This window comes from Endocarpon pusillum (genome assembly GCF_000464535.1).
Source record: "Endocarpon pusillum Z07020 unplaced genomic scaffold scaffold189, whole genome shotgun sequence".
In the NCBI taxonomy this organism is placed as follows: Eukaryota; Fungi; Ascomycota; class Eurotiomycetes; order Verrucariales; family Verrucariaceae; genus Endocarpon; species Endocarpon pusillum.
The window spans coordinates 278,730-289,757 of NW_006916093.1; the positions used below are offsets into that span (position 1 = coordinate 278,730).

General features: G+C 48.7%; 5 protein-coding genes across 5 annotated transcripts; 4 read left to right on the top strand and 1 right to left on the bottom strand.

The window, feature by feature from the left end:
* Window positions 1-326: 326 nt before the first annotated feature.
* Window positions 327-650, top strand: EPUS_03065 (uncharacterized protein; the record flags this gene model as incomplete). The annotated part of the gene is made up of 1 exon (XM_007803007.1): window positions 327-650. The coding sequence occupies one exon, from the start codon at window positions 327-329 to the stop codon at window positions 648-650; it is 324 nt and encodes a 107-aa protein (XP_007801198.1).
* Window positions 651-1,372: 722 nt separating this feature from the next.
* EPUS_03066 (uncharacterized protein) lies at window positions 1,373-2,588 on the top strand (the record flags this gene model as incomplete). Its single annotated transcript, XM_007803008.1, has 2 exons — window positions 1,373-1,403; window positions 1,456-2,588. The coding sequence occupies 2 exons, from the start codon at window positions 1,373-1,375 to the stop codon at window positions 2,586-2,588; spliced, it is 1,164 nt and encodes a 387-aa protein (XP_007801199.1).
* A 550-nt stretch (window positions 2,589-3,138) lies between these two features.
* EPUS_03067 (uncharacterized protein) lies at window positions 3,139-4,447 on the top strand (the record flags this gene model as incomplete). Its single annotated transcript, XM_007803009.1, has 3 exons — window positions 3,139-3,184; window positions 3,248-3,714; window positions 3,782-4,447. 3 exons carry the CDS (start codon window positions 3,139-3,141, stop codon window positions 4,445-4,447), a joined length of 1,179 nt encoding a protein of 392 aa, XP_007801200.1.
* Window positions 4,448-6,322: 1,875 nt separating this feature from the next.
* Window positions 6,323-7,557, bottom strand: EPUS_03068 (Vacuolar protein sorting-associated protein 74; the record flags this gene model as incomplete). Its single annotated transcript, XM_007803010.1, has 4 exons — window positions 6,323-6,373; window positions 6,438-6,931; window positions 6,987-7,233; window positions 7,291-7,557. 4 exons carry the CDS (start codon window positions 7,555-7,557, stop codon window positions 6,323-6,325), a joined length of 1,059 nt encoding a protein of 352 aa, XP_007801201.1.
* Window positions 7,558-8,903: 1,346 nt separating this feature from the next.
* On the top strand, window positions 8,904-10,607 carry EPUS_03069 (uncharacterized protein; the record flags this gene model as incomplete). The annotated part of the gene is made up of 3 exons (XM_007803011.1): window positions 8,904-8,921; window positions 8,970-9,053; window positions 9,108-10,607. The coding sequence occupies 3 exons, from the start codon at window positions 8,904-8,906 to the stop codon at window positions 10,605-10,607; spliced, it is 1,602 nt and encodes a 533-aa protein (XP_007801202.1).
* Window positions 10,608-11,028: the final 421 nt, after the last annotated feature.

Consider the following 11,028-nt stretch of genomic DNA (forward strand, 5'->3'; position numbering starts at 1 on the left):
TTCCGAGGAGTTAAATCATCACAGCTAACTTCTTTTGAGCATAGCCGTTCTGTACCAAGTTGGTTTACATGTAAAAATACTAGCGCTGAGCTAGCATTACTTCAGGCCCCCCCGGTAGTAACCCATTTGTTGCCTGCTACTTAAGGTTTCCACTTCTCCACAAGTCTCTCTTTTTTCTCTCCATCTTTAATAAATATCTTGATCTACACAAGATCTTTATTAAAGATTTTGCGTTGAATCTTCCAAAAGTTTAACAGCAATAGCAACAACAACCACTACGAACGACGCCTGCTCCACCTAATGCGCCACTTCGATATCAAAAAACCATGCTCGAAGTGTTCGCGAATCGAACATCCATTGAAAGAGGTCAAACCACCCACAGCGAATATGAGTATGACAACCTCTTGACTACAATCACGAGGATCGTTGATGCTGACTTGATGCCTCCCAGTGGGAACGACAATCGCAGTAATATAGGCGGCGAGGGTGACCGTCATAGCAGCGGCACCCTCGCCAGCCATGGCACCAACCATGGTAGCTATTTTTACAACACCAGACATCAAAGAGTGGTGATCAGCTCCTCAGCATCGAGAGCAGAAGGCGATCAGCAAGAAATCATTTGGGACGACATCATCAGTGGTGAGGTGTGAGCAGGCGTAGGACACGAAGCAAGCGTCTTATCCGGACCAAGCGCGGGAGACCGATCGGCGGGCATGGAGCAGAAGGCAAATGCAATTCTCTAAGTGAGAAGTGGAAGTTGCGAGTGGTACGGAGCTGTTGGTGATGATCTGTCACTGGAGGACTTTGACGCTGTTCTTCTTCTCGTTTCGTGGCGGTGAAGTTGTCTCATCGCTACTTCGAGGTCTTGATACCCTTGTTTTGTTTCTCAATGCCAGAAGGAGTTCATTGTCCTTATATATCTCGGCATTCGCAGGTATCCGCATCTTACATGTCAATAGATGAGATAATGATTAATAGCATAGTTTCAATTCCTGCTGCTTCCTGCTCTGACCTGGCGACGCTGCTTATCATTATGGCCATGTAATTCGCAAGCCATACCACGCGTCCCCCATGCCGTGATGAAATAGGCACTGGGTGGCCCCCGTGCTTTTGGGAATTCTTACTACTCCACAAGCGGGGCTCATGTATTTTCTCAGACAGGATCCAATGGTGGAGACGTTCTTCACTTTGCAAGATACGCTGTTGGATGAGTGCTTTGGAGAAGAATGCGCCATCCCAGATGAATCTACTATACTAGTTAGTTAGTATGCAATGAATTTCGCTGCCAAGACTAAACACTGCTTCAAATCGAAGCTTCAACCTAGCTTTCAATTACTGATCTCACTTGGAACTCCTCGCCTCACTAAGTACAATGGCTGTCAGACAGACGTGCGCGCGGCATGGTAATTCACCTGTATCTTCCGAGAGAATGAATCACTAAAGTAATGTACGCAGGCCGCAGCGCAGTTCATGCTTCAAGCAAATTTCTGTCATCTCGACAATATGCCACAGAGACCAGCTTATCAGAAGCATCGAAAATGCTGGCCTCGATTGAGAAGCGAACCAAAGACCTCGAAAAGAACCAGAGGGACCTTCGAACGGAGATATTTGCCAAAATCTCAGAGCGTCTATCCACCGCATTCGACTTACCAGACCAATCTACCTTTTCCCCAAGCCAATCGACCAAAAAAAGTATTGCGTCGGTTCCCCCAGGGGAACAATTCACGAGCAAACGTGCTTACGACAAGAAACAAGAACAGCTCAAACAAGTGGCCAAAAAAGGTAGCTCGTTGCTGGTTACATATGACCCAAGGCTAGCTTTCAAAAATCCTCCAACCGCTTCCGAATTGACCCTTCCGATGCTGATGGCCGCGCAAACACACCTGGGACATGCTACATCGTTGTGGAACCCTCGGAATAGTAGCTACATTTTCGGGATACGCGATGGCATCCATATTATCTCTCTTGACGCCACTTATGCTTATCTCCGTCGAGCAGCGAGAGTGGTGCAAGAAGTGGCACGGAGAGGTGGAATAATACTGTTTGTTGGCACAAGAGACAACCAAGAACAGATAGTCGTCAAAGCTGCGAAGATGGCAGGTGGATATCATATTTTCGATCGATGGGTTCCTGGATGCTTGACCAATGGACAACAGATCTTGGGTAATTGTGAATTGAAGGTGGTAGATGTGCAAGACAAAGAACTCCGAGACATGACAATACTTCTGAATGGTCCGTCTGGGCATCCAGTGGTGAAGCCAGATCTTGTTGTCTGTTTCAATCCATTAGAGAATGAGGTTTGCTTGCACGAATGTGGTCTCCACACCGTGCCTACAATTGGGGTGATCGATACGGATGCCGATGCCAGTCGGGTCACATATCCAATACCAGCCAATGACGACTCGATCAGATCCATCATGCTGATTGCAGGGGTATTAGGAAATGCTGGTGCAGAAGGGCAGCAGCAGAGGATGCAAGCGGCAAAAGTGGGGAAAGCCACATATAATATGAAAAAGGTCAGAGAGATGCTAGATTCGCTAGAGGATATGAGTACCATACGAGTGGAGGCAAGAGAGGGTGGCAGTTGAGGTGATTGACCTATCACTCGGTATTTGGGCAACAACTTGTAAAATATGGCACCGATTTGACCTCTTGTGTTGGTGTCATAAACTAAATCCAACTTCTGGAGACTGTATGGAAAGCGTCTTGATTTATTTGCATTGAACAACCAGGCAACTTGAACCATCTTCCATCCATCTTGTTCTTGGCCGTAGATAATTTTGAACTGCCCATCAGGCTGGGGGCCTAAGGTGCCATTGGACCAGGAAACTTCTGGCCGCTTGACTCGCAAGGCTTTCAACTTCATATGGTGATCATCTCACGAGATCTCATTCCTTTCGCACCCAGTGCACTCTCAATGCGTCACTCCCCTTGCTCTGACTTACATACGACCATCATTCAAGCTGAAAAATTTCCTTGCATATCATACGTCTCATCCCTTTCACTACCCACACTCCTAAGCCACCACAATCATTCAGGGAAACAACGTTGGTGGCAGTCTTAAGGCTTCCAGCAATTCATGAAATCTGCGGCAGCAGGCGTTCTTTTGCTTTCCATTTTGCTTCGTCAAAATTCATAATGTCTCGTAGTCACGGAAAAGATATTCCCAGCATCCCCGTATTCTGTATGTTCACCGCTCATCATGGGTACAGGCCGTTGGGAATTCTGCTTACTGACAGCCTACAAGCCTCCCCCTTGGCTTCAAATTCAGATGTACCAGTGGTGTCCGTGGTGGAACCTATCTACAACGCCGCCTGTTACGATCCTGAAGATCTGCTTATAGAGTTCGAAAGAGCTTATCTACTGGGTCGATCACAGCAAAAGACATTTACTCGTGCACTTGAATACGCCATTTCCTGTCATCGTGTCTGCGCCATTGAGAATCTTTTTAAGATTGATGTGGGCAGGGTACGGCAACTCACCCAAAAGGAGGTCAATGTAAACGCCATTGCTCCGAATGTCATCAGCCGTGCCATTCAGGGTGAAAGAACCGATGTAGATATCCTAAGACTATTCTTAAATCTTGGCCTGGATGTCAAGAAAGTCTTCGGGGGAGAAGGTGATGCATTGATGTGGGCAGTAAGGATCGGAAGGTGGGAGCTCATCGAGAGAATCCTTGAACAGAGAGGATCATTCGACGTGGATGAAGTAAAGGTATGCCAACCTCACTCTTTCAACCCTCTTTGAGCTGCGGATTTTACTTATCACGTCAGCATTACAGTATCACAAATACGACAACGCGTACACCCTCCTCTCCGTCGCCTCAGACCGAATTCGTGTGGCCGATGAACTGCACTACTACGAAGGCCACGACACGCAAGAAATTCCCATCTGGATTGACCAGAAGCGCCTGATCCTCGAATTCCTCGGCCGTGGAGCCTCCATCAAGGGAACTTGTCTCCTCCCCAACCTGGCAGCCGACCAGCAACGAAAGGAGCAAACTGTAAGTTTCGCCAGAATGCTAATCGAAGAGTATGGCGCGGACGTCAATGAGAGATACGATTGGAACGCACTCATGCATAGGCGGTCACGTAGAGAGAGGATCAGCACGCCGCTATACGAGGCGGTCAGGAATAATTTCCCCCGAATGGTTGAGTTGCTGCTCGAGAAGGGAGCCGACGCTACCGTGAAGGGTCATGCAGGTATGACGTTGGTGGAGTGTGCATGGAACAACAAGCACGGTGGTATGGTACAGCTGCTGAGGGAAAGGGGCGTACCTGAGGGTCCGGAAACCAAGGGAAAAGATGTCTCGACGTTGTATTCGTCCTCGACGCCAGAAAGAGCGACAACTCCAGCTAGGAGAGCGATTGTGCGGTCGGATTCGAGCAGTGATGAGTTGAGCTGGGACGAGAGACGTTGGCTCATGTATGAAGCGATTCAGCCTTGAGTGGAGCCACGGTTGATTCGCCCTACGAAAGCCGAGATTACCTTTTGTATCGTCAGGCAGGTCCAATACAGCCCAAATCCATGGCTAGAGAAAAATAAAGAGCTTCAGAGGTCACTACGTATACACCAGTCATCAGCCCGAGGGTAATTTTTCCTTGGTCTCGTTTTCTGTTTAGCCCAGGAATAAGCACTGAATGGTCGACAGTCTTTAAGCACACCAGGCATGCAGCTTGCTGTCTCCAGAACTCTGGTTACAAATATCAGCGCTTCCTGCCTTGAACACAAACCACTTCTTCATCCGAAACAGCAATCATCAGATCTCCGCCGACACACGGCACCCAGTTTCCCCTGTCACAAGGAAGACAATCAGTCCAGAATGCAGCAATTAGTCGTACCTGCATATGCCGTGCTCCCATACTTAATCTCGAATGTTCCTCTGCCTCTTCATCCCTTCAGACTCTCCTCTCCACAAGTGCCAGTAGACCGCCTGATTTAAATTGATTCGATCATTTCGTCTCTTGCATACAGTACCAAATTATTCCACCATCTGACAAGTCCAACTCCGTATCTGTAAAGCAATCACCACCAATCCCCGAAGCATGACCTACTCATCCAATCCATCGCCAACTCCAAGAACAGATGTCGATCTCTCCAGTTCTTTGTGCGAAATAAAAAAAAGAGGACTCAATGTACAACGCAGCGATAGCTGAAGCGTTTCCTGATCGAGCCGCTGAATCTGGATCTGGATCGAGACTTGATGGATGCCAGCTCGCGAGTGATCACGCGCACGCTACCTAGCTCTTCCTTCTTGTCATTGTTAGCGTTTCCTATTCTATCTTCGCAGCCTGAAAAGAAGTCCTCATACTCACATCCCCCCCCCCTTCTGAATCCCCAATCTCTGTTGGAGGACCAATCGTCTCCCATTAGTAGAGCAGGTCTGAAGAAAAGGGAAGGGAAAATAAGCCGTTCTCTACTAGTGATATTGAATTCAACAACCCTCTTCGAGAAAACAGTCGCTTCTAGTTTGTCACTTTGCCCCTTTGAGCCGTGATCCGGTCCACTATCCTGAGGAGGCGGAGGATATGTGCTTTTGGATGGATACAATAGGAAAAGAGATAGAAGGAAGAGAAGAGAAGACGACCCCCTAGTAAAGAGGACAAGAGCTTTCTCGGACTGGCACGTAGAGATAAGATGATGTATTTTGCTGATCACGGTGATAGGAGTAGGATGCATCTGGTTTTGACGGAGTGGGACAGTGATGTGCTCCCATGTAAGATGAATGCTGAAGAGCATAGAGGTTAAAGAGGCCAAAGCGGAAACCCAACGCTTCTACCGTTGACGGGTGATGGGTAAGAATGAAAGTGAACAGCGTTTGTTTTTTGGGCATCAGTCAATGCGGGTTTCTAACCTCGTCAAGCGTTGAGGTGTGTCTGGACGGTGAAATAGTAGTTGGACCAAGCATTGAATCCGCTTCTACGAGTGTAGTAGAGAACCTTGTCCTTGGTGACGCTGAAACTATTTTCAACCCACACATGCTATGAATTTCATTTGTAAATGGTTGCTGGAGTACAGCACATCTCTCGAAGCTGGGAATTTCAAGTCCTGCCCAGAATCTGTCATGTAATATCATTCCGACGGGCTTTCGCGCGCGGCGAGTATGCTAAGGGCGCTTCTGTTTCGCGTTTCGCTTTTTACAGTGAGGCGTAGTGTCGATTGGGTGAAAGAAGTCCACTTTGACTCCATTGTGGATACGTGATGAGAGTCGGTTATTGGAATGGCTGCAACATAAGTAATGCATGAGAGGCGGTGGAGTGTCGAAGTCCGGTTAGTGGTAATAGAACAATCTTCCAGCTCAACCACAGGAAATTGTAATCGCTCAGAGTAGAGAATCAAGCCTGGTAAAAACGCTCAAACATGCAGCAACAACCTGTCACAAGAGGCCTCAGCGCTGGAGGCCTGGAAAAAGAGGAAAATGGAGGGACAGTACATACCTCAAGCTGTAATTCCTTGTCCTTGCCCCGTTCAACCTCCTCGGCAATAGCCTGCCCAATATTGGTTCCTATTCCTTGCTGCCCACCAGCTCTCTTCCCAAAAGGCCATTGACTGTACTCCGCTAATAGCTCATCAACTTGAGCGAATGCTCTCTCTCTCGCCTCATGACTCATGGTCACCAGCGCATTCTCCAGCACATTTGCTGCATAAGACGCACACACCATGCTGATGGTCCTCAGATATCTGAATTCGAGTTCTTCGGGGAGGAATTGCGATGGGGGGAGAACAACAGTACGGTTTGAACAGACGTTACGAACGCGTTTGCGGATCTCATCTTTTGCGGCGGCGTCGACAACGGGGTGGGTGGCCATGTCGAAGAGGAGGAAGTTGCGCTTTTCGGTACGCAGAATACCTTTATCTACTAGGCCTTTGGCGAGACGCTCTCGCACCTGTTTCAGTTGGTACCCGATTTTCATGAGGTTCCATGTTTCTCCTATTTGATGTTCGTGAGCGAAGAGGACGTTGGGAAGGGAGATGTCTGATGGTACCACTCATGAGATCTATCCACGAACTGACGCTCATTTTCTCACTCGACTTCATCATTTTAAGAGCTTCGTCCAGCAATACCTCTCCAGTCAATGTGTCGTCGATTACTTCGATTATTCGGTCTGACAGGGGAAACCTCCTTCTTGAGGAATCTTTTTGCATGCTCACTCGACCTCTGAAAGCGAGTTCGATGACAATGCAGCCCCGAAGCGCGTAGGAAATGTTGTCATTCCAGAACGATAGATATCCCTGTTTGCGCACCAGTCAGGTTGCACAATTGATCATTGGACCGCCTGACAGGCCTACCTGTTTATCCTTCAAGCCCAGCAATAGTATCTCCTCCATGAGCGTCAACTTTGGCTGTTTACCCCTCTCCACACTCTCACTGATGTCTCGGGGGTCAAATGCGATCTTGTGCCCATTCTCGCCATTACTGTAACTAGTCTCAACCCCTCTTTCCGGCTGTTGTTGTTTTGGAGCAGGCGATGCCACCCTGCTGCTGGGAGACTCGTCGCCATCTTCATGTACAGTAGCCCCCCCTCTCCGACGTGTCAACCCACCTGTAGAAGCCATTCGCGAAGAGGATTATAATTCGATGTGAAGGAGAGGAAGGCTGTGCGCCAGGCCTGAGGGCGGACACGGCTGGAGATCATATATTGGTTGGTTGGTGGTTTCAAGGGTCCTCCTTATGCTGGTCTCCACTCTCCGTCGGCCTCTGGTTCCGTGGAAGCCTGATCTCAGAACCGGCTGAGTATTGTGGTGCAGTCTGGTTCCCAAACTGGCAAGCCCACGACGAGAATCCAATCTCTGGCTTGGGTGGAGGAGCAACGAGAATGTCCCCGTAGATCCACGCAAGAGATAAGCGTAGTCGCTACCCTTGGAGGTATATGGTCAAAGGAGTTCAAGGAGGGTTGCATGCGCTTTCACTAACTTCAGAGAACTTAGATCGACGACATTTTATTCAATCACGACAATAGCTCAGGTTGTCCTTTCTATCCGCAGCTTCGGGCCTGCGGGGCCTTGCAGCATGCCAAGAGTCAAGAATCGGTGGGTGCTCTTAAAAACCGAACCACCATAGGCTAGTCCTTAACCATAAGCATCTAGATTTTGGCCTTTCGGCCCTGTAGAGCGCCCGTACCCTTCAGGTGAGCTCTCCGCCAAACAGGCTACTCTTCTGTTCCAGTACAACAGCAATGTCTCTGTCGTTTTCGTTGTAACAAGACGTTGAAGACTTTAACCTGTATTGCAATTGTACTACAATTAAGTCATTGATTCCGCCAGTCTATGGAAGAACTAGGACAATTGTCCTTGATCCCAGGGTTAGGGCCAAATGACAATAAAGATGAGACATATGTTCATATCTCCACCGTGGGATGGTGCGAGTAGTAATCAGCTCCAACTTAGTGACCTTCTTCCTACCTATGGCAATGATGATAGGAAGAAAATAATGCAGGAGGAGAGGAAGATTGAAGAGAGAGAATACGACGAGCAAAATAGAGACAGCCGGTTGACTGAAGATGATAGTCGTCTCGCAGGTAGGGGGAGGAACGGTGAACTCCAAGTAGAGAATGAGCAGCCCCTTTATAGCGGTATCATAGGAGCTTTGAAAAAGCCATCGGAAATAGAGAAACATCGTTTTGAGCTTCGAGTAGGTCTTGTATAAACTGCAAGACAAAGCACACTCCGTCCACGTATCCCGGACTACTGTTTGGCTCACCTTCGCACTGATCCATGTCAGGTAGATGTTGCAGAAAGTTTAACCGCCAAGATTTCGCAGGATAAGGACCCCACATTCACTATGAATTGTCAAATCCATTCATCGGCTGTGCAGAATCAGAATCGAGGAGGAACACCCATCTCCCTGACATCATAAATGCTCAGAACAAACTGCAACACCTCGGATATAAGAGCCGGACAAGATGCCCGACGAACTAGAGGTTTGATAAGCTGCGCATTCGACGATGGCAAGACTTACAGATCTTCAGGAACGGCTCCGAAGTCATGCTGACGCCTTCAATTCCTTACTTTCTCTGATACCAGCCAAACTCTACTACGGCGAAGACGTTAGTGTCAGTGTCCTTACGAACCTAAGGTGCTTTGAAGACTTGTTGACATTAATCCAGGACCAATGGCAACGTAAGAAACAAACCCCAGAGCAAAAGCGAGCAGCAAGGATGGCGAAATTAGATCCAGACAATGCGAAGAGTGCAAAAGATGTTATGGACGAACGAGCCGCTGCTGCGTCGAAAAGAAAACGAGAAGAGGAAGGCGAAAATGACGACGACGGGCCAACAGAAAAGCAGAGAGAAGGCCTTAAGCTACATGATCAACAACAGAAAAGGAGAAAAACCAGCAAGGAACAGTCAAACGCCGAGCATGGAGCTGATAACAAAGAGAATGGAACGTCAGTCGAGGATCAAAAACGGCGGAAGGCGGAGAAGAAAGCTGCAAAGAAGCAGAGAAGCCAGGCCAGAAAGCTGAAGGCACAGCAGAAGGCGGAAAGAAAGAAGGCACAAAAAGAGGCGGCCTTATCTAACGAACCGGACGGTGGGATTAATGGTGGACTTGATGAGATGGGGGATGGAGAGGAGGATCTGGAATTGGTTGATGCTGTTGACATTGCCGAGAAGAATATAAATACTACAGGTGACCGACAGTCGACAGCTTCTCCATCTCCCGAAATCACATCGCCGATGCAGTCTCCACATCTTCATTCTGGGACCTCGTCCATCTCTTCCATTTTACCTCCATCAGACCACCCGATAACACCAAAGTCTACCACAATCAATCTCGCTCAACCAATTCCACCACCCGTCGACCCATCTGCACTTACCCCGAAGCAACGTCTCGAAGCCCGGATAAGTGCTCTCCGCGCCGAGCGCAAAGCAGATGGTCCAGATGGACGTCCACCTCGTAACCGACAAGAACTCCTCGAGTCTCGTCGACGCAAGGATGAGGAGCGTCGAGCTCATAAAAAGGAGCTCCGGCGGAAAGCCAAGGAAGAGGAGATACGAAAACAAGAAGAAGAGATTGCTAAACGATTTTCTCCTGGTGGATCTGGCTCGCTGATCGCATCTCCTCGCTCACCCATGGAGCCAGGCAACAACTTTAGCTTCGGTCGGGTGGCCTTCGGCGATGGAACACAGGCCGACTCGAGTCTATCCTCCCTACTGGGCCCACCAAAGAAGAAAGGACCATCAGATGCCAACACCGCGCTCCAAGCAGCCCAAAACAAAGCATCCCGCTTATCCGGCTTAGACGAAGCCAAACGAGCCGACATACAGCAAAAAGACATATGGTTGAACGCGAAGAAGAAAGCCCATGGCGAGCGAGTCAGAGATGACACGAGCCTACTGAAAAAAGCACTAAAGAGACAAGAAGGAGAGAAGAAGAAGAGTGAGAAGGAGTGGCAAGGCAGGATAGAGGGTGTAGCGAAGAGTCAGGAGATGAAGCAGAGGAGGAGAGAACAGAATCTCTCGAAGAGGAGGGAGGAGAAGGGCGGCGGTGGAAAGAACAAGAAGAAAGGAAGTGGTGGTGGAGCTGGGAAGAAACCGAAAGTCAAGAGACCGGGGTTTGAAGGCAGTTTTAAGACGAAGCCAGGTAAAGGGAAGAAGTCAGCATGATGCTGCAGCAGGTCAATACGAAGAAATCAGATCCCACACAATCCCACCCTCTCAAGTTTCTACCGTTTCGATGCCTTCGCATGCACACACTCAGGTCAGAACTGTGAGTTCATACTCGCGGCAGTGCCATGCTGGATCCTACGTTATCTCCTCCAACCAAACTGTTCTGCCCTCACAACTCATCCACAGGGGTAATGTCGTAGAAACACGGTTTTCCACCGACTCTAACTCACCACAGCCTGCCAACGAAGGATTGCGAACCCTGCTCGAGATGTTCAATTGATGGTCCTTAGATATTGGGGTTATTTGACCTCCTCCTCCTCCTCCTCCTCCTCGTCGTCGTCGAAGTTCGTCGATTTGGAATAGGAAGGGCACACCTACAGAGAGAAGGAGGAGAAGGAGAAGGAGAAGGAGAAGGAGA